The 24,937-nt window shown below is 44.3% G+C and overlaps 1 protein-coding gene across 1 annotated transcript in view; it reads right to left on the bottom strand.

Annotated features, from left to right (window-relative positions):
* ANO2 (anoctamin 2) overlaps positions 1 to 24,937 on the bottom strand; it is a 145,614-nt gene that overhangs the window by 80,158 nt on the left and 40,519 nt on the right. The window contains exons 7-10 of the mRNA XM_060275139.2: positions 23,543 to 23,598; positions 16,909 to 16,950; positions 9,549 to 9,613; positions 3,708 to 3,842 (exon numbers count right to left, since the gene is read on the bottom strand). Of these exons, the coding sequence (XP_060131122.2) occupies positions 3,708 to 3,842; positions 9,549 to 9,613; positions 16,909 to 16,950; positions 23,543 to 23,598 (298 nt within the window). The remainder of the gene's footprint in view (positions 1 to 3,707; positions 3,843 to 9,548; positions 9,614 to 16,908; positions 16,951 to 23,542; positions 23,599 to 24,937) is intronic.

Here is a 24,937-nt window from a genome sequence, read left to right as displayed (position 1 = left end):
AAAAAATATTCGTAGTGACTTACAAATGAAAACTATGACAAACGGCAGTAGGAACAAAAGATAATTAAGATCTCGCCCACTTCTTTGCGGAATAAATCAATACAATTTAATTACAAAAAGAAAATGAAAAATGGCTCCAGTAAGGCAATAAAATTTTTAAAAAATCACTAAGAACCACTAAGAAGCATTTCTTCGGGCTTAATGCCAAATGAAATTGAAATAGCACCCTCCTCTAGATGTGGGAACTTGACAAAATGCTAAGAGGAGGGTGCTATTTAGTGGCCCCAAGAAATACGCAGGAGAAGGTGGCTTGAGCCTTCCCTTGCTCACCATTTTCCTTGCCCTCGCCCTCGCCCTCCCCAGCCATTTCTCCTATCCAAGTGTTGCTGCAGGTGGAAGAGATGATGAAAAGGTAAACCACCGTGAGGTGCAAATATATGTATATACAACCTTCACATATACAAGGAGATTAAAAAATGTGTGCAAAATCTCATGCTCGAAGTCATAAAAGTCCAATATAATGTGCAATAATCAAGTCCGACAATAAAGTGCTATGATGTATCATGCATTCTTATCTCTTCCCATATGTTCTTATCTCATCCGACGGGTGGCCAGCTTCTTGCCCGTTTCACAGGAATGGTTTCCTCAGGGGGCGGACTCTTTCTTAAATAATAAGAAGTTCATATGATGCACCTTTGGTGAGTAATTTTAAACATTTCTGTATGATATTTTAAAGAAATGTATAAGCATTTATGGTGCATCATATGAACTTCTTCTTATTTAAGAAAGAGTCCGCCCCCTGGGGAAACCATTCCATCTGGCTGGCGGGCATGCAGCTTGCCTTCCAAGCCTCCGCGGGAGGAGAGCGATTCCTGCAGATCTAAAGACCCTTGAAACAGTACAATCAAAAATTTTAAGATCACTATTCGGTACCCCAAAGAGCACACCTAATGCAATGTTAAGGCAAGAGGCAGGACTCCCCAGAGTGGAACTAAAAGTCTGGGAGCAAGCAATATCCCTCTGGTTGAAAATCCATTACAATCCAAAGGGAATGCTACCTCATTTCCTGGCCGCAGTTCCCTACCCACCCTGGCTTATGCAAATAACTAACAAAATCAAACAAATTGGCCTAAATCCTGAAGATCTTTTTAATGGAACTCTGAACAAGGCAAAAATAATTATTACTCAGAGACTTCACGATGTTGAATTACAACAAGAAGATGCTTCACTCCCGGAGAATTATAGATATCTAAAATTGTGGCCTAATTTTACAGCTGCCCCTTACTTATCTAACATCACTAACGAAGCTTATAGATGGGCCTTCTCTAGAGCCCGCTTTGAGGCAATGCCCTCAGCGGTGCTGTATGGTAAATTTATGCGGGTACCAATTCATGAGCGCCTTTGCCCTTGCATGTCTAACAAGGTAGAATCTGTGACTCGCATTCTTTTATTTTGTGAATTTTATAGTGAAGAACGAGCTCGACTTATTTTACCCCTTTTATCAAAATTTACACCCTTGCAGTATTATTTGGAATCTTCCCCTGAACTCTTACGAAAATTCCTTCTGGAAGATTCCTCAAGCCCAGTGTCATATGACGTGTCCAAATTCTGCACTTTAGCTATCAAGAAACGCAAATCCCTTCTATTGAATGACACATTGCAAATCCCTTTTGTGTAATTGTTTTATTTCCGGTGATGTTATTGCTGATTTTCTTTCGTTTGGAATTATGTTATTCTGTATTGCTGGCTTTTGCTGTAATAAAAACTGAACTTGAACTTGTTTCTATTCAGGGCCGTCTTAAGCATATCTTTGCGCGGTGGTGCAAAGATCCCTCCGGTTCCGTCCCCCCCCCATTCCCCAGAGTTGTCTACCTTTACCCAAGCCTCTGCAGGAATCGCTCTCCTCCCGCGGAGGTTTGGAAGGCAAGCTGCATGCCCGCCAGCCAGATGGTTGACAGGGTGCAGCTGGCGGTATGCAGAGAAAGGGGAGGCCACTGGCAAAACCGCACAGCTCCCCCACTCGCTGGGGCGCCCCTGAGAGGCCGGTGCCCTGGCGCAACGCGCCACTAAGCCCAATGGGAAAGACGGCTCTGTTTCTACTGCTTCTTTTCACAAATATCCTCAGCCCTTTCTCTGAACAGTTTTTCCTGCTCAGAACATCCTGCATCAAGAAGCAATTAGCACCCATGGAAACACATGACCTGAGCATGCTGAACTATCACAAATCTACCAGTGATATTCAATTTCTCTGAGCAGGACTTACAAGAAACTCTGCAAAATGCAAAGAGATTGACAGCGTGAGCAGTTGAAATGCAGTAAGCATAAAAGCAGGTTTCTCCTTCAAACGCAACAGTACCATTGAACCTTTTAAAACTGGGTGGGGAAGCCTTGGACTTCCAAATACTCTTGAATGACAACTCTCAATATACCTAGTTTGGCCACGTCTGGAGGGCCAAAGTTCACCACCCCTCTTTTAAAATACAAAAATCACATTCTTATGGCAAAAAAACAGCAGAGGGTGCTACAGATACAGTTTTGCCATAAACTCCACCACTTTAGATATCATAAGAGAGTATTTTTGTAAGAGAGGAAATTACATTCTTGTTGGAAAGGCGGGACCTTTTTTGTACCCACAGTAATGTTACTTTCAGTACACCTCACCCAATGAGAGCAGTTTCAGAATGTATAATACGGAGTTAATGGACAGAACAGAAGTCACATTTGTAGTGTAACTGGGAAACTGCACATCTTCCAATACGTTTGCTTGTCTTTAACCAAGAATGCAAAATCACTACAATATTTATTTAATACGTCATAATGATTGGGATCACAATCATTTTGCTTACAGTAGCTAGGCATTGTTCACAGAACATAAAGAGTCACAAATCCTACCTTCATATTTACAATCTAAGGGGCATGGCACTAACTTATGTATACATTTTCTCTGATGGGTTAAAAGCGCCCAAACATACTCCCTGGTCTTCCACTACCGATTGCAGCCGATATGGCTGCCTTTGCTGGGGTGGGGAGGCAGAGGTCAATGATGGACCAAATCACTACACATGACTGAAGATAATTGGTAGTTTGGCCCTCAGCAATTAGGCATATGAAGACAGGGGAGTGAGGGGGGGGGAGGTAGAGAATGGAGGTATATTTGAGAATGCCAAAACAGAAAGTTTAGTTTTTAATACAGTAGTTATTAAAAACCTACCAATGGAAGGTGCTGGGCAGATGCTGTATGACAGGACATTGCAATGGTAGCAAGCAGGGCAATATACTTTTGCGTGTGTAGACCCTTTAACCACCCCCCAAATAAATTCAAACAAGACTCAAATTTTTGGTTTGGTTTTTGGCAGAATTTAGGTCACAACTTTGTTGATTACAATCAAGTGAGTGGTTGCACAGGCTTGGATGCCATTCAGCACAAACGCATTGACAATGCACAAGAAAGAAGATTCCACCTAAACATTAGGAAGAACTTCCTGACAGTAAGAGCTGTTCGGCAGTGGAATTTGCTACCAAGGAGTGTGGTGGAGTCTCCTTCTTTGGATGTCTTTAAGCAGAGGCTTGACAGGCATATGTCAAGAATGCTTTGATGGTGTTTCCTGCTCGGCAGGGGGGTGAACTGGATGGCCCTTGTGGTCTCTTCCAACTCTACGATTCTATGATCTTCGATATCAAACCGCATTGTGAACGTGCAATCTTACCTGGGAACGTCACTTTCAATGGTTAAGCACCCATACAGAAACACAATGATTCCAACTACCGAAGATGGAATAAGAAACTCTGTGTATAAGCCCAGCCAGGCAAAATACATCCCAATTTTTTCTCCAAAATACTTTCTAAAGAAAGAAAACAGAATGTAAATTTCAAATGATTAGTAACGGTCCTTCTAGGGTTTCCTCAACAGTATCAATGCATTTTACAAACAGTGCGGTTAACCACCCATTGTAAAACAGATAAGTAAAACTGCTTTGATGTGCAAGATAGGAAAAGAAAGTGAACTTGCATTTTGCTATGGGCTCACCTACCACCATGCACTGGTCTACACAAATGCTACACCATGGAATGGCCCCTCATCTTGCAGTATCTACTTAGACTCTGCACCAAACCCAAAAGGTTCTATACTTGAGTGATCTCGATTAAGGCAGGGTAGACATCTAGATATCAAATCAATAAAGGAAATCTATTCCAACACGACTCTCTTATGGGTGACCTACCAACTTAATTCTGAGACTAACACCTCTTTTCCTGGTGTAAATGGGCATCACACCTTTCAGCCCCCAATGTCAGAATGCTTTTCTATAAGATCAAGGGAAATTCAAGGGTATTTCATGCCATGCAGCAGCCTGGGATAGCAAAAAGAAGTTGGCTAGCCCTGCTTATTACCTTTTGGCAATACTGTACACAATTGCTGGCATTTTTTATTTTTTATTTTGTAATTGCCAAGTATCTTCACTGAGAGTTTGCCGGAAAGGTTGCATCCAGCTGTTCAGTGAGCAGTAAATTTATAGACACAGAAGTTTGAAACTATCAAGTTCCTTTAAATATTTAGGAGGGGAAAAATAGGACATGTTTATGTATTATTAAACACAGCATCATAATTGTTAACATTGTTATGTTGTCAACGTATCACTTAGTCATACAAGATTAACCAGAACAGACAGATAATAAAGGCTTAAAATCTGCATTAGACAAAAGAATGAGCGATGAGCATGAATGGAGAAGCAGACAGAGAAAGAGAAAGAGAGAGAGAACACAGATAAAGCCACAAAAAGTGACAAGTGAATCTAGTTGCTAATCATCTAGATAGTTCATGCTTACTCTCGAGAAACGATGGATGACATTTAAACCCTAGCAATTTTCAGCTCATTTGCAATGCATTAAACATTACTTGTCTCACTTATTTCTATTCCTCCTGTATCACAAAATTAGAACTAAAGATATCGTTATAAAACTGTAAGTGTGAGCTCAGTAGGAACCAATACACCCCCCCCTTTAAAGCTCAGGATTAGCCATTCTCTTTCATTTGCATGATTCAAATCATTGTGCCTTGTACTCTCAACGAATTCTTTTTCCCTGTAGATGTGTACATCTGGTTGTTGTTTTTTAAGCAAATAGAACTGGACTTTGAGGAAGTCTTAGAAAGGAAAAGAGCAAAGATGTCAAAAAGTGGCATTCAGAGGATAATAGAGTTTAATTAGTTTTGTTTCTAAATCAAGAGCTCCACGGTATTTTGGAGGCACCTGCCTCTTCTGAGTCCAAGCAATGTTACCTAGAATTTGAATCAATATTTAAGGCGATTTGCCAGAGAGACAGAAAAAAAGATGTACAGAACATGGGAAGATCTTTAGGAGATCAGCAGCAAAATCCTACTTATATACAGTGGAACCTCTGTTTATGAACACCTCGGTTTACGAATTTTCGGTTTCCGAACGGCCCGGACCCATCTGGAATGGATTGATTCACTTTCCATTACTTTCAATGGGAAAGTTCGCTTCAGTTTATGAACGCTTCAGTTTATGAACAGACTTCCGGAATCAATTACACCCATGCTTCGGGTTAAGTACGCTTCAGGTTGAGTACTTCGCGGACCCGTCTGGAATGGATTAATCCACTTTCCATTACGTTCAATGGGAAAGTTTGCTTCAGTTTATGAACACTTCGGTTTATGAACAGACTTCCGGAACAAATTGTGTTCATGAACCAAGGTACCACTGTATATTCAAAAGTACAGTCCACTGAGTTTACTAGAAGAGCAAAGGGCATTTTGAACACCCCAATCCTGTCAGAAGTGTTTTTTAAGAAGGTATAAATACTCACTAAGAGTTAATTAAGGCACAATCCACAATAAATTCTCCTATGTTGGAATTGAGTCGAGCACAGTGTGCATCCAAGGTACAAAAATACACAGAGCAAAATGCTCTTGTTTTCCCATAACATTAGAACTCTGTGTCACTTAATTAAGTTGATAGGCCATAGATTCAGGAAAACCAAAGGGAAAATGCTTCTTCACACAACCAATAATTAATTTAGGAAATTTGCTTTCTCGCAATGTAGCTGGATTGAAAAGAGGATTAGGCAAATTCATGGAGATGTCTAGCAATGCCTGTTAATCAAGATACTGTAGCCAAATTTAACATCCAAGGCTGAAGGCAGTATGCCATTGGGTAGCAATTGCTGGAGACAAGCATGGGCAGAGGGTTAGAGAGTTAGACCGCACACTCTGCTGGGGAGTTTCCTAGAGGTGTTGAGCAAAGTGGTGAAAGGATTGCTGGACTGGAATGGCAACCCAAATGTAAATAAAGAAGGAGTTGAGGGATTAGAAAAAAGGGGGGTGCATTTTACATGCCTGGGCTATCTGGAACAGCATTTTGATGTGTGACATAGACTGGAAAGAATTTGAAATGCCTTTAGGACAGAAAGGGGCAAGATAAACAAAATACACTAAATGTTGCTAAGTCACTTATCTGGGATGCCTAATCGTGTCCTCCCTAAAAGAGGGCACTTGTTGTGGTGTGACCTGGAGACTGACCTCCTGCTTGTGGGTGGGTCTGTTGGATAGCCACAATGCCCGATTGGTGGGTCCCTCGTTGCTGGGTGTAATCTGGCCAATGGGGTGCAGTTTAAACAGGTCGAGGGACCTATTTAATCCCTTGCACGTGACCCAGATATTCTCTTTCGGCTCGTGCAAACAGAACACCCGCCCACCGCTCCCTATATTTAGGGCATTTTGCGCTTGACCTTGCTATGCCATCGTGTGTTGTCTGTTGTTGCGACAGGGGCAAGGCAGGAATTTTCCCCACTTGGCTGACTGGCTGTTGTCATTTGGGTTTCGCCTGCCGTGTAGCAAGTCATCACAACTTGTAAGGTTGTGGATAGGCACTGGTTCATGTGATAGGGATGGGGGAACGGGTCTTGCCACCCCTATGTGAAGGGTATGCTGTTAAAGGAATCCACGGACTCAACTTGGTTTGGTCAACCTCCGAAAAGGGGTTGTGCCCGTGCCTGAGTCTCCAGAACCTGGGGAGTGAACAGAGTCTGCTCCCAGGCTTTTCACCTACCTCAGGTGTTCACCCTTGGCTGATCTATGATAGAGCTCTGGTTCAGCGCTACCTGCAACAGTGCAGGGAGCTAGTCGAACCAGAGCCTATGCAACCACTCACTTTTCTGTAATCAATAAAGTTGTGGCCTAATTTCTGCCAAAAACCCAAACTAAAATTTGAGTCAAGTGTGTATTTATTTAGGGTCTGGTTCTCTCGGTCTGAACACGCTGTTTGGTTTCTTGCATAGCTCTATCCCAGCCTCTCTCTTTAAATCTCCCACATCCACGCAACCATGACTCATATGATGTGGAGCTACTTATCTCTGTTACACAACAGAATGGCAAGCAGAAGTCGGATCTGTTGCAAGGCCTGGCAAAAGGCAACTAAAAAGTTCTGGCAGCGCAGGAGGAGGAACCCAAATGCCATCTCATAACTTCACTCCACCTGGGTGTGCCCTTACAGATGCATGCCTCTGCGCTGTGGTTTCCAAACTTCGTATTTGCAGGGAACCCTTTCCACAGTGACCTGTTTGCAGATGCTCTGCTTCCTGCAGGATTCACCACTGAGTTATGTTCTAGGCTACGCTCTCAGTCTGAACAACCTGGTGGCTAGGCCTGATGATCCTCCAGCATGGAAGTGAACTGCTGACGGAATGAGAGATTGCTCTTTTCCTCCATTGGCCATTCCCTGCATTTCCCTGCTCAGTGCTGAGAAAGGGGAACATGGGCTGTGTGTGAATAGGGCAGGGGGGGTGGATGAGTATGAAGGTGGGGTGTAGGGATGTTTGTGGCTGCCCCTTCCATGTTCACCTTAGGCCCTGCTCACTGTCCCTAGGGACTGTGGCTTAGCTGCCAAGTATCCCGTTTTTCGCGGGAAACCCCCGGATTTTAATCCGTTTCCCGCTGTTCTCCCGAATGGAGAAAAATCCCGGAAATCCCCCGGATTTCTTACCTGCCAGGGAGCTTCCATTTTGGGTGCCACTCTGCCCATGTGTGGGCACTGGAAATCGGGCAGAGCTGCACCGGAAGTTGCTTCTACGCATGCCCGACGGCCATCTTGGTGGTGGCCGCATGGCGGCGGCCATCTTGGTGACGGCCGCTGCCATGCGGCCACCACCAAGATGGCCGCCGGGCATGCGTAGAAGCGACTTCCGGTGCCGCTCTGCCCGATTTCCGGTGCCCACACATGGGCAGAACAGCCCCGGAAGTTGCTTCTACGCAACGTTGCTGCTGATCCCACATTTTTCAGCGGGAGACTTGGCAGGTATGGACTGGGGCCCACAGTTTTGAAAAGGTTATACATCTCTAAGATTATATAACCAAACATTTGAATTAATGGAAGTTCTTTTTACACACTATTTAACCCTGATGACGAAGAGCAATTGCTTAATTGGCATTCCACAAGAATGGCGTTGCACGTCGAAGGCTCTCACTCCATGAACTGGCTCACGCAAGACTGGCACCCAGAGATCAACAAGAGCTGCATACTCTCCAGGTGACCCAATTTTCCAGGGACAGTCCAGAAATTACAACAGTCCTGGTTTCTGATTTGATCCCGGAATGTCCCTATTTCCCCCACCAGTGTTGTTGCTGCTGCTGATCTCCAGGAGGAGGATGAGCCTGCAAATGTCTCGAATGGTGGTGTTGATGGCTGTGAGAGAACATTCCCTTGCCTCTCCATGGCTTCTGCTGGCTGCCTCTCTTGGGCAGCTCATAGCAAGCAGCTGCTGGAGAGCAGGTGAGGAGAAGGAAAGGCTATAGCTTCTAAGACCCACCCTTGTGTGATGGGCCGGCTCCGAGGGGCAGGCAGAGGACAGGGCTGCCCTGGGAGGGAAGAAAGGGGGGGTGCAGCACAATGGGTCTTTATTTACTTTTTAATGCTTTGTGCATCCGCGTCTAATCTTTCCCCTTTCTAAAATTTATTTTTGGATGTGTGCTTTTCAATCTAAAATAAAATAAAATCAGGATTTAGAGGTTTTCTCAGGACAGTGGAGTGTGTGTGTGGTGGTCCCATTGATATAGTGGTGGTGTAAATGACAGGGTCACAAAAGGTAGGAGGTTGAGGAGGGTCAGTTGCAAGGAAGTGAGAAATGTCCCTATTTTCACCTGAGGAATGTGGGAGGGGATGGAACTGAGCAGTTAATGTACTGTGTGGTAAATATTTTCCTAAACAGAAAGAGGAAATTCCTTTGACTGGTAGGAGACGGAAATACAAAAGTTCCTCAATGACTTTGCCTCTCAGAATCTAACTCAGAACCTCCGAACACTACTAAATGACATTTTGGAAAGAGGTACATCACCTTTCATTAATATCACCTTTCATTAAATCTTCTGCAATAAAATCTGTGATTTAGTATGATGGAAAGGTAGAGGCTAGCTGCTGAGCTCCCGATGCAAGGCCCCACTGACCAGAATCTTCCCTTAGTGCAAATCAGTGCAACTTTGCCAGTTTTGCCAAAGAAGGAACTTTACAGTTTTGCCAAAAAGCTGCACAATTAATTACCTTACAAGATCAATAGGCTGAAACTTGTAAAACGATCCATATCGTGCCCATTCTTGATACAGCAGCTGTGGGGGAGGGGGGAAAATAGATATACTGTTGATATATTGCATTTAAATGACAAAAAGAAAAGAAGTTCCAGGGCTTAAATGGAGCCATGACTAAGTCCCATGAGATGTGAGCTCAGGTTTGAAACCTGAACATGCTCCAGAACATGCAAAATAATAACGAAAAGTGTATCATGTAGCGTATATATGAACAGCTGGGTTAAAATGCAGAATATCTGAGGAAGAAGATGCTTTCTACATGGAGGATGAAGGCCCAACACACCTCTTTCAAAATTAACCACAAAGCTACTCAGCTGACAGTAAGGCTTCCATCACTGAAATGGGGAGGAAATGTCTTTTTCACTGATTCACCCTCTTCATCGGATACCCATGATCAGTCTGTTGGCCAAACAGAGCCTTAGCTCAATGCCACACCAACTCTGTTTACTTTTCTATAGCCAATAAAGTTCTGGTCTGTTTCAACATGCTGTGTTCGGGTTATTTGCCCTTGCCCTTGACAGGGGTTTGGGGTGGCCTATAGCAGTGGTCCTCAACCTTGGGCCTCCAAATGTTTTTGGCCTACAACTCCCATGAACCCTAGCTAGCAGGACCAGTGGTCAGGGATGATGGGAATTGTAGTCTCAAAACATCTGGATGCCCAAGGTTGAGGACCACTGGCCTATAGCACCTGCCTTTTACCACTTAGTGTGCTTAAAATCATTCCAAGTCTGGGTTAAACCACTGAGCCTAGGGCTTGCTGATCAGAAGGTCGGCGGTTCGAATCCCTGCATCGGGGTGAGCTCCCGTTGCTCGGTCCCAGCTCCTGCCCACCTAGCAGTTCGAAAGCACATCAAAGTGCAAGTAGATAAATAGGAACTGCTACAGCGGGAAGGTAAACGGCGTTTCCGTGCACTGCTCTGGTTCGCCAGAAGCAGCTTTGTCATGCTGGCCACATGACCCGGAAGCTGTCTGCGGACAAACGCCGGCTGCAACCCCAGAGTCGGGCACGACTGGACCTGATGGTCAGGGGCCCCTTTACCTTTACCTACCACTTAGTGTGCTTAAAATCATTCCAAGTCTACACAATACAATATTGGGTTGTAATCTAAGCAAATAAACCCCAAAAGCCTAAACAGGAAAGGGCAGAGTAGGGACTAGATAAATAATGTGCATTTATCTAGTAGTTTATGCGGGCGGCGCTGTGGTCTAAACCACTGAGCCTAGGGCTTGCCGATCGGCAGGTCAGCGGTACGAAACCCCACGATGGGGTGAGCTCCTGTTGTTCGGTCCCAGCTCCTGCCCACCTAGCAGTTTGAAAGCATGCCAGTGCAAGTAGATAAATAGGTGCCGCTGTGGTGGGAAGGTAAACGGCGTTTGACAGAAGCGGCTTAGTCATGCTGGTCACATGACCCGGAAAAACTGTCTGCAGACAAACGTTGGCTTCCTTGGCCAGTAAAGCAAGATGAGCGCTGCAACCCCAGAGTTGTTCGTGACTGGACTTAACTGCCAGGGGTCCTTTATCTTTACTTTTCCACCCCCACCCACCCAACTGAAAGCAGTGGGGCTTGCATTCCAAATAAACATTATCAAATTGGGCTGCATGCCCTGGAAAAAACTATAACTGAATAGGGTTTACAATGAATTTGGACAAGGTGTCAGTGGAAGTTCTGAATGAATGCTGCACCCCTATGTACCATGTGTGTTCCAGTTTCCTGGCAACTGTTCCTCACACATCATTGCTCCTCAATGACCTTCCCAGGATATCGTCTTTAAAACAACTATGTAGACGCTAAAGGATGTATCCAACTAAGTCATATGCAGAGATGATGCATTACTAGAATCAATGAACAAGCAATGAATGAGTAAGGTTCATTATTGACTTCTAAGAATGATAATATATAATGAGATAATTATGTATTTCTAGTATATATTAAAACAAATAATAAACAGTTTCTTTTTTGGGCTGTCTGCATAGCCCAGGCATCCCCAATCTGCGGCCCTCCAGATGTTTTGGCCTACAACTCCCATGATCCCTAGCTAACAGGACCAGTGGTTGGGGAAGATGGAAATTGTAGTCCAAAACATCTGGAGGGCCGAAGTTTGGGGATGCCTGGCATAGCTGCCTATCAAGATGGGAAATCTTGCTGAAAATATTGGAGTTGCAGCTTTTCTATGGTATATTTACTATGAGAATTGTTGTCACAAAATGACTCACTGCCTCTTCCTTTTAAGGAATATTATTGCAATGTTGAAAAGTGCTTGCCTCTTTTGTCATTATTTTGGCAGTGACTGTGAAAATGTTTTGTTGATTCAATTTTATTTCCCCCTCTCGGTCCATCTCCTTTTCAACTGGCTTCCTTTGCCATCCATGGTGCAATCATGTGGCCAAAACTGAATTGCATTCATTGATGGGATTCCTTATTTTTTTAGATCACCCAGCCAGCTAATATGGGAATTGGTGTCCTCAGGAACATCATCACACAGATAAATCTAACTGGCCATGCATCATTGTGATCCATCACACTCAGTAGTTTGCCGGCATCAGAAGAAAACAAGGAAGCTGAACTGGTATTCATGAGAACAAGAACACCAAAACGGATTAAATAAGAATGTCCTCACTATTCAGGGCTGGCCCTATGGCCAGGCGCTGAGCCCGCCCGCCCGACACGCAGTAGCGCCCTCGGCCGCCGCGCTGCGTGTTGCACCCACCCGACGTGCTGGGAGGGCGCCGGAGGGATCCGTCGCACCACGGCGCCAGGGCGCCAGAGGTGCTTAAGACGGCCCTGTCACTATTAAAGCATTTTTCAGGAAATATCCCCATTGAGGCTGAACCAAAGTTTCATAAAATCACTGGTTTTCCTGAATTCTGCGTGTCATTTCACACAGAGCGTAGGACTTGAACCAATGGATTCAAAATGCAAGAAAGGAGACTAAACATCAGGAAGAAGTTGCTGGCAGCAAGAGCTGTTTGACAGTGGAAAAGTGATGGACTCTGCATCATTGGAGGTTTTTAAGCGGAGTTGGATGACCATCTGTCATGAATACATTGCCTCGGTCCAGTATACCTGAAGGAGCGTCTCCACCCCCATCGTTCTGCCCGGACACTGAGGTCCAGCGCCGAGGACCTTCTGGCGGTTCCCTCGTTGCGAGAGGCCAAGTTACAGGGAATCAGGCAGAGGGCCTTCTTGTTAGTGGCACCCGCCCTGTGGAATGCCCTCCCATCAGATGTCAAAGAGAAAAACAACTGCCAGAATTTTAGAGGACATCTGAAGGCAGCCCTGTTTAGGGAAGCTTTTAATGTTTAATAGATTATTGTATTTTAATATTCTGTTGGAAGCCGCCCAGAGTGGCTGGGGAAACCCAGCCAGATGGGCGGGGTATAAATAAATTATTATTATTATTATTATTATTATTATTATTATTATTATTATTATTATTATTGCAGGGAGTTGGATTAGATAACCCTCGGGGTCTGTTCCAACTCTACAATTCTATGAATATTTGCATCATTTGTTTTTTTCCACAACAAGAACCTTGATTAGGACTGGCCTTTGCTTTATGAGTTGGTACACAAATCTTAATCAAGGGGGCTTCCTTACAAGAAAATAAAACCCCGTTAGTGTCAGTCAACCTTTGTCTGAGGGCCACACACTGCAAGGAAATGGAAGCTGCATTATGTACCTTAAAGGATACAGCATCAAAAGGGAATGGGGTTGAAAACAGTTTTTTTTTTTAAAAAAAATGTCTCCCTTCACTTTAAACCTGATCAGGGCATTTCAGGAAATTAAACACTGAAACTATTCAGGTTCAGATAGAAAACAGATGATGTTATACGCAGAAATTCTACAGTCAAGTCTTATGGCTGGGCCATAGAAACATGTGTGAGCAATCAATGCAGAATTTCTGGAAAGAACCTTTTATGTTTTGAATACTTAACACTTCATAAGAGGACCTAAATGGGCAGGTTAAGGAGAAGGGCAGCCCAACTTCTGGGGTGAATATTTTTCCAGGCACTAAGTCTTTTTAAAGTAGCGTTTCCACTTTTTGCTGCGATACCCAATGAGTCCTTGCAAGATTAGCTGCTATGTCAGCATTTTGCCCCCCAGAAGAAAGTTTCAGCTACCTTTACTTGGGGCGGATACAGATAAAAATGACGCTCCATTTATTCAGGCTTTATGCACCTCCATTTACTGATCACTTATGTATCTCTGACAACATGTTATCCATTTGTGGATTTTCAGCACCCCTTAGTGGCCAGATGCTGTGTTGCCAAACTCTCCTTTGGGGGGCAATCCCACCAGGAAACTTTCCTGTGCGTCGGCACATTGAGACTTGCAGTATTCAAGGAGCCTGGCAATCTTTCACCAGTCCGGTAGAGACAGGATGGATAGCAAGGCAAAGAAGGGGAAGACTCCTAGGAAGGTATGGGGCAGGGGTAAGCAAGACCTCTGAGACTTCAGAAAGGCAGCTAAAACATGCACCAGCAGCCTGACTAACATAGCTTCTTCTTTTTTAGGAAGTTCAGTCTGCAGAAATATGGAGCATTTTCACCCCGAGTGAAAAAAAGCAAATGGACCACTAGGAATTAGTAGGAAATGAGGTGGCAGTGAACCTGCTAATGTCGCTGTATCAAATGAAAAGATTCCAAGAGCTCTGGCCAGGTAAAGGAATAATTTTTAGAAAGTTTTAAGTTGAGATTAATAAGACAAATTCCAGTAGCAATCCAGTTTTTAGAAATCCAGGACAAGGCCCTGTTTCGGTTTATTCTTCATCAGCTCTAGTTTCATAGTTTCAAGGTCAAAGCGTTTCTTTTGATTTTCTCAACTCTCCAAGGACTCCAATTTATTTGTATTTCAACATGGCCCAATGTTGCTATATCAACCTATAGTTGTGGCCAGTGCTTTTTTTTCCCTTTCTTTTAAAAATGTTTAGGGGTACTGTCATTTCGACTCATGAGAAACAACATTTTATGGTTCAAATTGGGAAAAATAAATACAGTAAATGGATAAAAGTACAAAGATTCACAAAATGTCTAGGGGTATGCGTACCCCTGCGTAACCCCCCCCCCAGAAAAAAGCACTGCTTGTGGCCACATTTAGAAAATACATATGCAGGTGTGGCGTTTGGCCATCCCATTTCAAGGAAGATGTTATAGACTAAAAGAAGACCATCCAAAATGACTGGCCATGTCCTTTATTATGAAAAATTAAAGCATTTAGCTGTGGAAAATGAGAGCCAAAGTATAAATTAGGTTGTTCATGCTTTTTTTAAAAAGTACTTAATGTGGTTTTAAAGGGGGGGGGTCATATGTGGGGCTCTGCTCTGGAATGTGCTCCCAATCTGGATCAGGGCCCTATTATTACTGTTTACAGACATACCTCGGTTTAAGTACGCTTCGGTTTGAGTACTTTCAGTTTAAGTACTACACGGACCCATCTGGAACAGATTAATCCACTTTCCATTACTTTCAATGGGAAAGTTTGCTTCAGGTTAAGTACGCTTCAGGTTAAGTATAGACTTCCAGAACCAATTGCACTCATACTTCGGGTTAAGTACGCTTCAGGTTGAGTACTCCGCGGACCGGTCTGGAATGGATTAATCCACTTTCCATTACTTTCAATGGGAAAGTTCGCTTCAGGTTAAGTACGCTTCAGGTTAAGTACAGACTTCCGGAAACAATTGTGTACTTAAACCGAGGTATCACTGTATTATATATTCATTTTAACCCTGCCTTTTCCCCTGACAGGGACTCAAGACAGCTTACATATAAAATAAGAACAGGTAAAAACATAGGAGGGAGGGGAAAATCATTAAAAAACAAATAAAATTTAAACTATGGCAGCTTCTTCTTGAACCCCCTTCCCCTGCTATCTTCCCCCTAAAGTGCTGTAAACAACTAAGGCAATTTTCAGTAGCAATTTTCAGTACTGGGAGCATATTCCAGACTGTTTCAAATACATTATCTTCTCTTGCTACCACCCAGTCCAGGAAATGGCCTGGGCTGAGTCAGAGAAGCAGCATATAAATGACCCATAACCTACCTTCCTTCTTTCTTCTGAAATCAATGCATCACTCCCTTTCCTCTCCAGTTATCAAACTAGTAGGTCTGCTTTTGTTTCTTTATTAGAATGGGATATAACGCTGGAAGCTAGCTATGATAGATTGGTTTTTTTAACAGGCAACTTTCATAAATTATATCTACGTATTTGACTATTTCTACAAACAGTTATACTGAAGACACGCGGTGGAAGAATAACACAGAGGTCATAGCAACACAATATTGTTGTGAGTTTGGGGGGGTTGACCCTGCATGATGCCTGCGTTCCCTGTAATTCTTGGGGTCCTGGAGGATTCCATCGTTGAATTAGCCAGAGGCAAGTCTCTTGGTGAGTTAAAGGCCCTAAGTACGGTTAGTATAAGAAAGGAAGATGCTTTGTGGCAGAGGGTCCTCCCTCACCTGGCTGGTAGTAAGGTAGACAAAAGCCAGCATGGAATGTGTGTGAGCTGGGCTGGAAGCAAGCAGCATAGCTGCCAACTCTCCCGTTTTCCCTGGGAAATCCCCGTTTTTCCAGCTGTTCCTAGCTGAAAAAATGGATTTTTTTGTTTTCCCCCGGTTTATTCTGGCGCGACGGCCATTTTGGAACTGGGCGGAGCATGCTCAGAAGCGACTTTTGATGCTGCTCTGCCCAGTTCGAAAATGGCTGCAGTGCGACTTCTGGCGCGACGGCCATTTTGGAAGTGGGCAAAGCAGCATCAAAAGTCACTTCTGAGCATGCTCCGCCCAGTTCCAAAATGGCGGCAGCGCTACTTCCGGTCTGCTATTTCCGGCCCGGTCCCTTATTTCTCTGACAGCAACTTGGCAGGTATGAGGCAGAAGCCAGGGAGGGAGAGCCATGCTTGATTTCTTCAGGAATACAAGGCTGTGACTATGGGAGAAGCAAGGCCCTCTTGGGGTGTTAATGCTGTGAGCCCCTCCATTGTAGGCTCAGGTTGAATATGTGTGTAAATAAACCATATATCCTAAAGTCTCTACCACAATCTCCGCTGTGTCTTGTTCCAAGGACACTGAACCCCTGGAATCTTGCACCGCTTGGAGACTGGCGTGGCAGGCAACAAATATGGATGCAATCCAATGGAAAGTTCCTCTATGAAACACTACTGAAATTAACAGGAGCTGAGATAGAGCAGGAGAGCTTCAGACTGGACTGTGCCCAGTTTGCAGTATATTTTCACTGCAATCAAAGGCTTGATTGCAGTGAACAGATCGACACATTCAAGCCCAGCAGCAACCAAACTGAAGATGTAAATCATTTTACCTTTCTTTCATTCATTTCTTTGTTTTCGCCGTCATATTCACCCTGAAAAGACAATGCTATTGGTAAGAAATATTGTAGGGAGCAGGAGTCACCTGCTGGTGAAGGGCAGGTAGCAACAACAACAACAACAACAACAACAACAACAACATTTAGTATTAAGGTTCTTTAAAGCAGGGGTCCCCAAACTAAGGCCCAGGGGCCGGATGCGGCCCAATCACCTTCTAAATCCGGCCCTCGGACAGTCCGGGAATCAGCATGTTTTTACAAAAGTAGAATGTGTCTTTTATTTAAAATGCATCTCTGGGTTATTTGTGGGGCATAGGAATTCGTTCATTCCCCCCCCCAAAAAAATTAAGTCTGCCCCCCCACAAGTTCTGAGGGGCAGTGGACCGGCCCCCTGTTGAAAAAGTTTGCTGACCCCTGCTTTAAAGCCAAACATGGTCAATACAATTCACATCAATGCCTTCCCTGTCATTCAGAGGAAACCCCTAGAGGTTTTAGAAACTAGTCATTTCTAACTGCCACAAAATCTAAGTACCGTGGTACCTCTGGTTACGAACTTAATTTGTTCTAGAGGTCCATTCTTAACCTGAAACCCTTCTTTTCCTGAGGTACTACTTTAGCTAATGGGGCCTCCCGCTGCTGCCGTTGGCCGATTTCTGTTTTCATCCTGAGGTAAAGTTCTTAACCCAAGGTACTACTTCCGGGTTAGCAGAGTCTGTAACCCGAAGTGTTTGTAACCCGAGGTACCACTGTACTTCTAAAATTCCTTTTACTCCTACCCATTTCTGTAATCTATTCTCTATCCCACTACCATGCCTTAAACTGAAACTCACTGTGGCTGTCCAGTGAAAATTGATGGTGCTTTCTCTATATCAAAAGTGGGGTCCTCCAGACATTGCATATACCATCCACCATCACTCCTGCCCAGGAGCTGGATTCCAACAACAGCTGGAGGACTACAGTTTCCCCATCCTTGCTCTATATAATCATAGACTCATAGACTTGGAAGGACCCAAAAGTCATGTAGTCCAACCCCCAGAAATGCAGGAATCTCAACTAAAGCAGGATGGTGATGGTGGTAAACATAATATTGACCTCCCCTGCATGCTAGAATGCAATTCAATGTTGAAGACTAGGGGTGGTAATCATGTCCATCCAGCCTCCCAAAATTTCAACACTTCTTGCGCTGGGTTAACCTCTTTCCGTTTTAACAGTACAAATTCTACGAACACCCTCCATATCTCTTCAAAATCATTTCTCCTACTATCAATAAATTTGTGAGCAAGTCCTTCATAATCTGCAAACCTTCCACCCCATCATAAATTGATAATAATGCTACCTCTGGACTTTTGGCCAGCTTTAACCCAGAGATTTCCTTTTTTTTTTTTTACATATTTACACCCCCACCACATGTGAACATAATTCCTGTTTCCTGGCGTCCCCTCCAACATAACACCGAATATCCCTTATTTATTTGAAGGATACTGCTTCTTAACAGGAAGTTTGCACTCCAGCCAGATCTCATACAGTGGACACTCGGGTTGCAAACATTGTTAGGATTTCATAGCTGCCACACCACGCTAATGCTGGAATGAGCTCTGCTGATTGCGTGCTCAGGTCACAAAGACCTTGAGTCGTGTTCCATGGGAATCACCGGGACTGAGAAGAAGAGGAGGCTGCCGGCTGGACCTCCCAATGGAAAAATCCCATCAAAGGGTTATGGGCCCAGACTATGGATTCCTGGACAAAGGATTAACGGGCCCAGTGGAGACGGTGAACAAAGCGTCATGGGCACCAGACTATGGATTGCTGGGCAAAGGGTTCCGTGCCCAGGAATGGAATGGCTAATCGCCCAGGAGGCAGCAGGAAAAGGCAGTGTGTTCCGAAAGCAGCTGGTATGCTGGAAAACGTCGGACAAAGTGGAGAGGAGAAGGTATGTAAAAGCCGGTGCTTTTACAAGCATGCCGCGGCAGGCACGCAAGCAAGAGACTTTGATCTGCGTAGCCTGAAGTTTTATGGCTGGCAGTAAAACTTTCACAGTGATTAAAGACTGTGAGGACAGGGCACTGTGGAGAGCTGCAAGCATTTTTCCCAGTTAGTAAGAGAGAAGGGAAAAATGTAGTTTTTGCACAGCTCTGGCTCTGAAGAGATAATTTTCTTTCATGGTGAAAATTATCAGAATTGGGCAAAATGTACACAGAAAAGGCTGCAGGATGCTGGAGTGTGGTACACAATTGTCGCAAAAAGGGGAAGTGAAAATACCCCAGACCAATTCCCCAGCTGGAGGGAAGATGATTCTTTTGCGAGAGGATTGATTATCACAAGTTTGTGTCCGGGACAATTGATTTATGTTGGTGCATGCAATTCAGCTTGTGAGATGTGGGAAACATTGAAGCTAGCTTTTGGAGGGGGAGGAAGCTGTGATGGCGATTCCCCAAATGATTGCTGGAGTGCTGGGGCACCCAGTTGCAAACCACAGGAAGAGCTGGCTGTGATGTCAGACGTGGTGGGGGTGCAGTCTCCAGTGAATGCAAAAGCTGAGGGCGCCACTTGGGAATTGCAGCAGGAGCTGGCTGTCGCGTCAGACCTGGAGCAAGTGGCTGCACAGAGTGCTTCAATTGAAATTGCTGAGGGCGCCAGTTGCAAATCTCAGGGGGAGATGGCGTCATCATCCCACACAGACGTGCAGTCCCATGGGAACGAAGGTCAGTCTTCAAAGTTTTTGCAAAAGCCGACACGTCTACAGAAGCTTGCAGGTGCAGCAGCTTTGTCGCTAAGGAGGGGCGAGGAGAAGCCCACAAATGTGAAGCTTGTTGCTAAGGCCCAGCCGAAGGGGGAAGAATTGCAGCCGACAACAGTGTCACGAGGCCAGGAGCAGGGGGGCAGAGAGTTGAAGCCCACAACGGTGTTTACTGCAGCTGGCAAAGAGAAAAAGTCTTCGGCTGGAAAGAAGAAGGGGGGGCGGCCAGGAGCAGAAGCCCACACAGCAGCAAAACGGGACTTTGCTGGCTGGAAGAGTTCAAAGCAAGTTTGTTGTCAGTTCCACAATTCAGAAGCACATTTGCAATGACAAAAATTTGTTTACTTGCTTTTCTTCACAGGATGATTTCGTGAAGTCTAATGGAGAACTTTTACATGTGCAGGGAACTGGAGATGTCTACATAAAAAGGACTTAACTTGACACTATGTGATGTTTTGTATGTGCAAGATGCACAAAATAATTTGCTTTCCATTTCACAGATGTCTGAAGAAGGGTATGGAGTTTCTTTTGAAAATGGAAGCTGTCTCATCAAGAAAGGAGATGAGGAATTTCTGAATGCTCCAAGAGTTGATAATCAATATGTGTTTACTTTTGATTATGATGATGAAAATGTGGTTTATATACCTGAAGAGGCCTGTGATGCTAACACTGATCAGTTTCTTCTTACAGGTGGTTTTGATCACACCAATGGTCACCTGAGTTTGCAAGAGGTGTCCAATGAGGAGCCTGGAAGGGTTCAGGGTTTAAAGGTTCAACCCTGTGATTCTTTTGCTGATTGCAATAATGTAATTGCTGATGATGGGAAGCTGTCTAGCAGACAGACTTCCACACCCTGTGAAGTGATTCATATTGATCTAGCTGATCAAATGACACTTTCAGGGGATGAAGTTGCAAATGGCCAAGATGGTCAACTGACTCTCTCGGAGTGTGAAGAGGGGTACATCAGGAGTGATGATAATGCTGATCCCATTGGAGTGAAATGCTCCCATCCCAGTGAAGGTGAATTCACTTCTCAGGAGCTAGATGCTTTCCTGGATGAGAAGCGAATTCAGAAGGATCTCTCACATCCCAAAAGTTCTTGGGAGGGTAGTTTGTGTGAGGGAACTGGGAATTCTGGAAAATCAATGCAGCAGGGACTAACACCCTTGTTGCACAGTGCCAATCCAGAGAAGGTGCAAATGGAAGGTATTTCCATGGTTCACCCAGATGGTGATGTCAATCCCAAGGGGGTAGTAAAGGAGGAAATTTCCCTGGTTCACCTAGGTGGTGCTACCAATCCCAAGTGGGAGGAAGGTGGGGGAATTTTCCTGGTTCATGCAAATGATGTGATTCACCCAAGTGAGAATGTAATTATTCCAGGTGAGGATGGTGCAGCACAAGCTGCAAATGATGGTCAGGATGGTTCAAATTCAGTGGGAGGTAGTGGTACTGCTGTAGCTGGTGATGCAGCGGGCTACGAAGGTGTTGAAACCTCACTCAGACCTGCAGTTGAGTCTGACACTGAATTGGGAGAACCACTGCTCACCATTGATCATTTTTCTCCAGAGAAAGAGGAAATGAGTGTTTGCAAATCTGGAGGGGCCACAACAGGCAAACAGCCTGAGAGATTTGCTGATGAGTTTGCTAAAACTGCTGATGCTGGTCTTAGTAGCTCAGAAAAGGTTTTTGAACCTGAAAGTTTCAAGGAGGTTCAGGAAATGACCTCAAAAGATGCTCAACCATGGCTAGCTGCCATGAAAGCAGAGATTGATTCCTTAGATAGGAATCAGACCTGGGAACTGGTCAAAATGGTCCCAGGAATGAAGCTGGTAAACAGCAGGTGGGTCTTTAAGGCCGAAGCTGACCAACATGGCAAGGTAGTGAGGCACACAGCCAAACTGGTCGCAACAGGGTTTTCACAGGTTCAAGGTGAAAACAACATTGAGACTATTGCACCCGATGTGAAGTATGAATGCTTAAAGCTTTTGCTCAAGATTGCTTCGGAGGAGAAAATGCATGTATCACATATTGTATTGGATGCTAATGATGCAAATGTTTTGACTGGGATTTTGCAGGAGGATCTGTTTTTACTTCCACCTGCAGGAGTGCACGTACCACAGGGGATGGTCTGCAAGTTGAAGAAATCCCTGTTTGGTCTCAAGAAGAGTGACAGGTGTTGGGACACAACACTAACAGAGATGTTGCTTTCTCTAGGTTTCCACCAAAGTATTGCTGATTCATGTGTGTTTGTCAAGGAAGAGGGGGAGCACAAACTGTATTACTTTTGTTATGATGCTGAAATGCTTATCTTCTGGAAACACAAGGATTTGTACCAGCGTACCCTTGCTCAGTTGCAGGAACACTACACCATGGTGGATCTTGGTGAAGTTTCCAACTATCTTTCTCTGGAAGTTGAGAAAGACAAAGAAGGTAATTTCCTGGTGCACCAGACCCAGGAAATTACAGAGGTATTGAACAGGATGGATTTGGGTGATGCAAATCCTGTAGACACACCTATGGTGCCAGGTTATCGGAGAGATGATAACGCAGAAGCATTTTCTGACACCACTTTGTATAGATTCCTACGGTTCGGGATTGGCAAGCTCTGCAGCGCATAGGTTGCTATCTTCGAAGCACTATGCACTACAGGCTGAAGTTGACAAGTCAGAAGACTGGAGGTCTTGAGATTTTTGCAAATGCAAGTTTCGGAAGTGATGCCACAGGTGGCACAAGCTCTTCTGGCGTTTGCTACTTGTACAACCACTGTCTGGTTGGCTGGATGTGCAAGGAGCAAACAATAGTGAGTTTGAGTTCCTATGCAGCGGAACTCAACACTCTCTCATTCTCGCTCACAGATTGCGAGTGGTTGATGCAACTGTTTCAGGATGTCAAAGTCAAGGTGACTTGTCCAGCACAGGTGTATCAGGACAACATTTCCTGTTTGGATTTGCTAGCTTCAGAGGGTTGCAAGCAAAGGTCCAAGTTCTTGCAGATGAGGGTACGTCATGCAAGAGAGTGTATCAGGAAGGGACTGGTTCAAGTGTCCTACATGCCAGGTAATGATTTTCCTGCTAGTGTGTTGTCCAAGGTTGTTAACAGAGAACAACTAAAGATGGATGTGCCAAAACTACAGTTGGGATTACTGAAGTTTAAGGTTACACAGAATGGGGGAGTTTTGTTAGGATTTCATAGTAGATTCTGTTCCACCTTAAACAGGAACAGGCTTGGAAGAGGATGTTGAATATGTATGTCACATGATATATTTTTCCGTGGGTTGTACTATTGATATGCTGTTAGTTAGTCTTGCTTTCGCTTTGAGGATGGAGACAGACACGTTTGGTCTATCTTCCGAGATGCTTTAGATGCTTTGTAATAAACGCTTGTAAATATGCAAGGACTTCTCTCTGAGTATTCCTTCTGCTGCTGCTGCTGCTGCTGCTGCTGCTGCTGCTGCTGCTGCCACACCACGCTAACGCTGGAATGAGCTCTGCTGATTGCGTGCTCAGGTCACAAAGACCTTGAGTCGTGTTCCATGGGAATCACCGGGACTGAGAAGAAGAGGAGGCTGCCGGCTGGACCTCCCAATAGAAAAATCCCATCAAACATGACCTGTGCGGCTGGCACGTTCGCAACCTGCAGCATTTGCAACCCACTGCGCCGCTTCTACACATGCGCAAACTGCAATTTAGCAGTTCTGCACATGCACATGCACGAGCACCGAAACCCGGACGTAACCCGTTCTGGTACTTGCGGGTTTGGCACAGTGTGAAATCCGAAAACGCGCAACCTGAAGCATCTGTAACCTGAGGTATGACTGTATGTAGTAACAATTAAGCATTATTTCACTTTTAACAAGGTTCTTAGGAAATTGACAAAAGAGTGTATACCTACATCATGGAGGGGAAAGGCTGTTTCATATACATTCTTTGCTATTAATGTGTTAATACCTAAAGAAAAAAAAGATAGCAATAGTATTATTATTATTATTATTATTATTATTATTATTATTATTATTATTATTATTAAAATGCTTTTCAGCCAATGAATGTGATATCACTAGCACAATACAACTCCTCCCTTCTCTTCCCCCCCAATGCCATCTTAAATCAATGTGGGATGGTCTGGAGATCCCTCCAAACGGCGCATGAGAGAAAATTGCTCCATCTGGCAAGCGGAAATGCTTGCATTGATGGAATGGTCCAGCTTATGAATGTAAAGTTAAAATCTGATCTTTGGCATCATTATGTTTCAGGGTGCGATACAGATTTTACAAATAGATTAAAAGTAATAAAAAAAATGATTTGAACTCTGCAGTCAAAACTTGGCATCCGAATCTGAAATCTAGCTGATTTCTTTTGTCACAGACTTCCTCCGATTCAGGTAGGTAACTGTGTTGGTCTAACACAGTCAAAATAAATTTTAAAAATTGTCCAGTCGCACCTTAGAGACTAAGTTCTTATAACCAGAACAAACTTAGTTGGTCTCTAAGGTCCTACTTAGGGACGCAGGTGGCGCTGTGGGTTAAACCACAGAGCCTAGGGCTTGCTGATCAGAAGGTCGGCAGTTCGAATCCCTGCCACAGGGTGAGCTCCCGTTGCTCGGTTCCAGCTCCTGCCAACCCAGCATTTCAAAAGCACGTCAAAGTGCAAGTAGATAAAAAGGTACCGCTACAGCGGGAATGTAAACGGCGTCTCCGTGTGCTGCTCTGGTTCGCCAGAAGTGGCTTTGTCATGCTGGCCACATGACCTATTGCTACCACTCCAAGCAAAAGCACTTAAACTGTGAGTGCTACTGAAAAATAATCATATATCAAGTGTCGACGTTCAATGCCACATAGGCACTGAATATTTGTAGAACTAGAGATTCTGCCGTCTAACAGAAGCTGCAGAAGAGAATTTGGGAGAAGGGGGAAGGGAAGTTTCCAATTATATTTAAGGCAAGGTCAATAAAGCTCAAGGCTCAATATTAGCCATAAAAAAAAAAACTAAGCAATATTATTTTCTTGCAGGGAATTCATTCTGAATTCACTCAGCTACAAAATGTTTCCAAAACAGTTGGCACCCTAATGTTAGGTGTTGTTCATACTGGCCCAAGGAGAATGCTTTTCTTTGAATGGAAAATTCTTTTGAACAATGCTGCAAAGGCCTGGAGTTGCAAAATGAAGAAGAGATCCAGTAGTTACATGTAATCATTCCTATCTTATGAAGTTAGTTTGAGCAGCTGACTCCCAGGTTCACAAAAAACAAGAGGGGCAGTGTAAGGGGGCGGAGTTACAGAGAACAGCCC

This window comes from Zootoca vivipara, chromosome 5, assembly GCF_965207765.1.
Source record: "Zootoca vivipara chromosome 5, rZooViv2.hap1.1, whole genome shotgun sequence".
Taxonomy (NCBI): domain Eukaryota; kingdom Metazoa; phylum Chordata; class Lepidosauria; order Squamata; family Lacertidae; genus Zootoca; species Zootoca vivipara.
The sequence above is the reverse complement of the archived record's forward strand: the minus strand, read 5'-3'. Positions and strand labels throughout refer to the sequence as shown.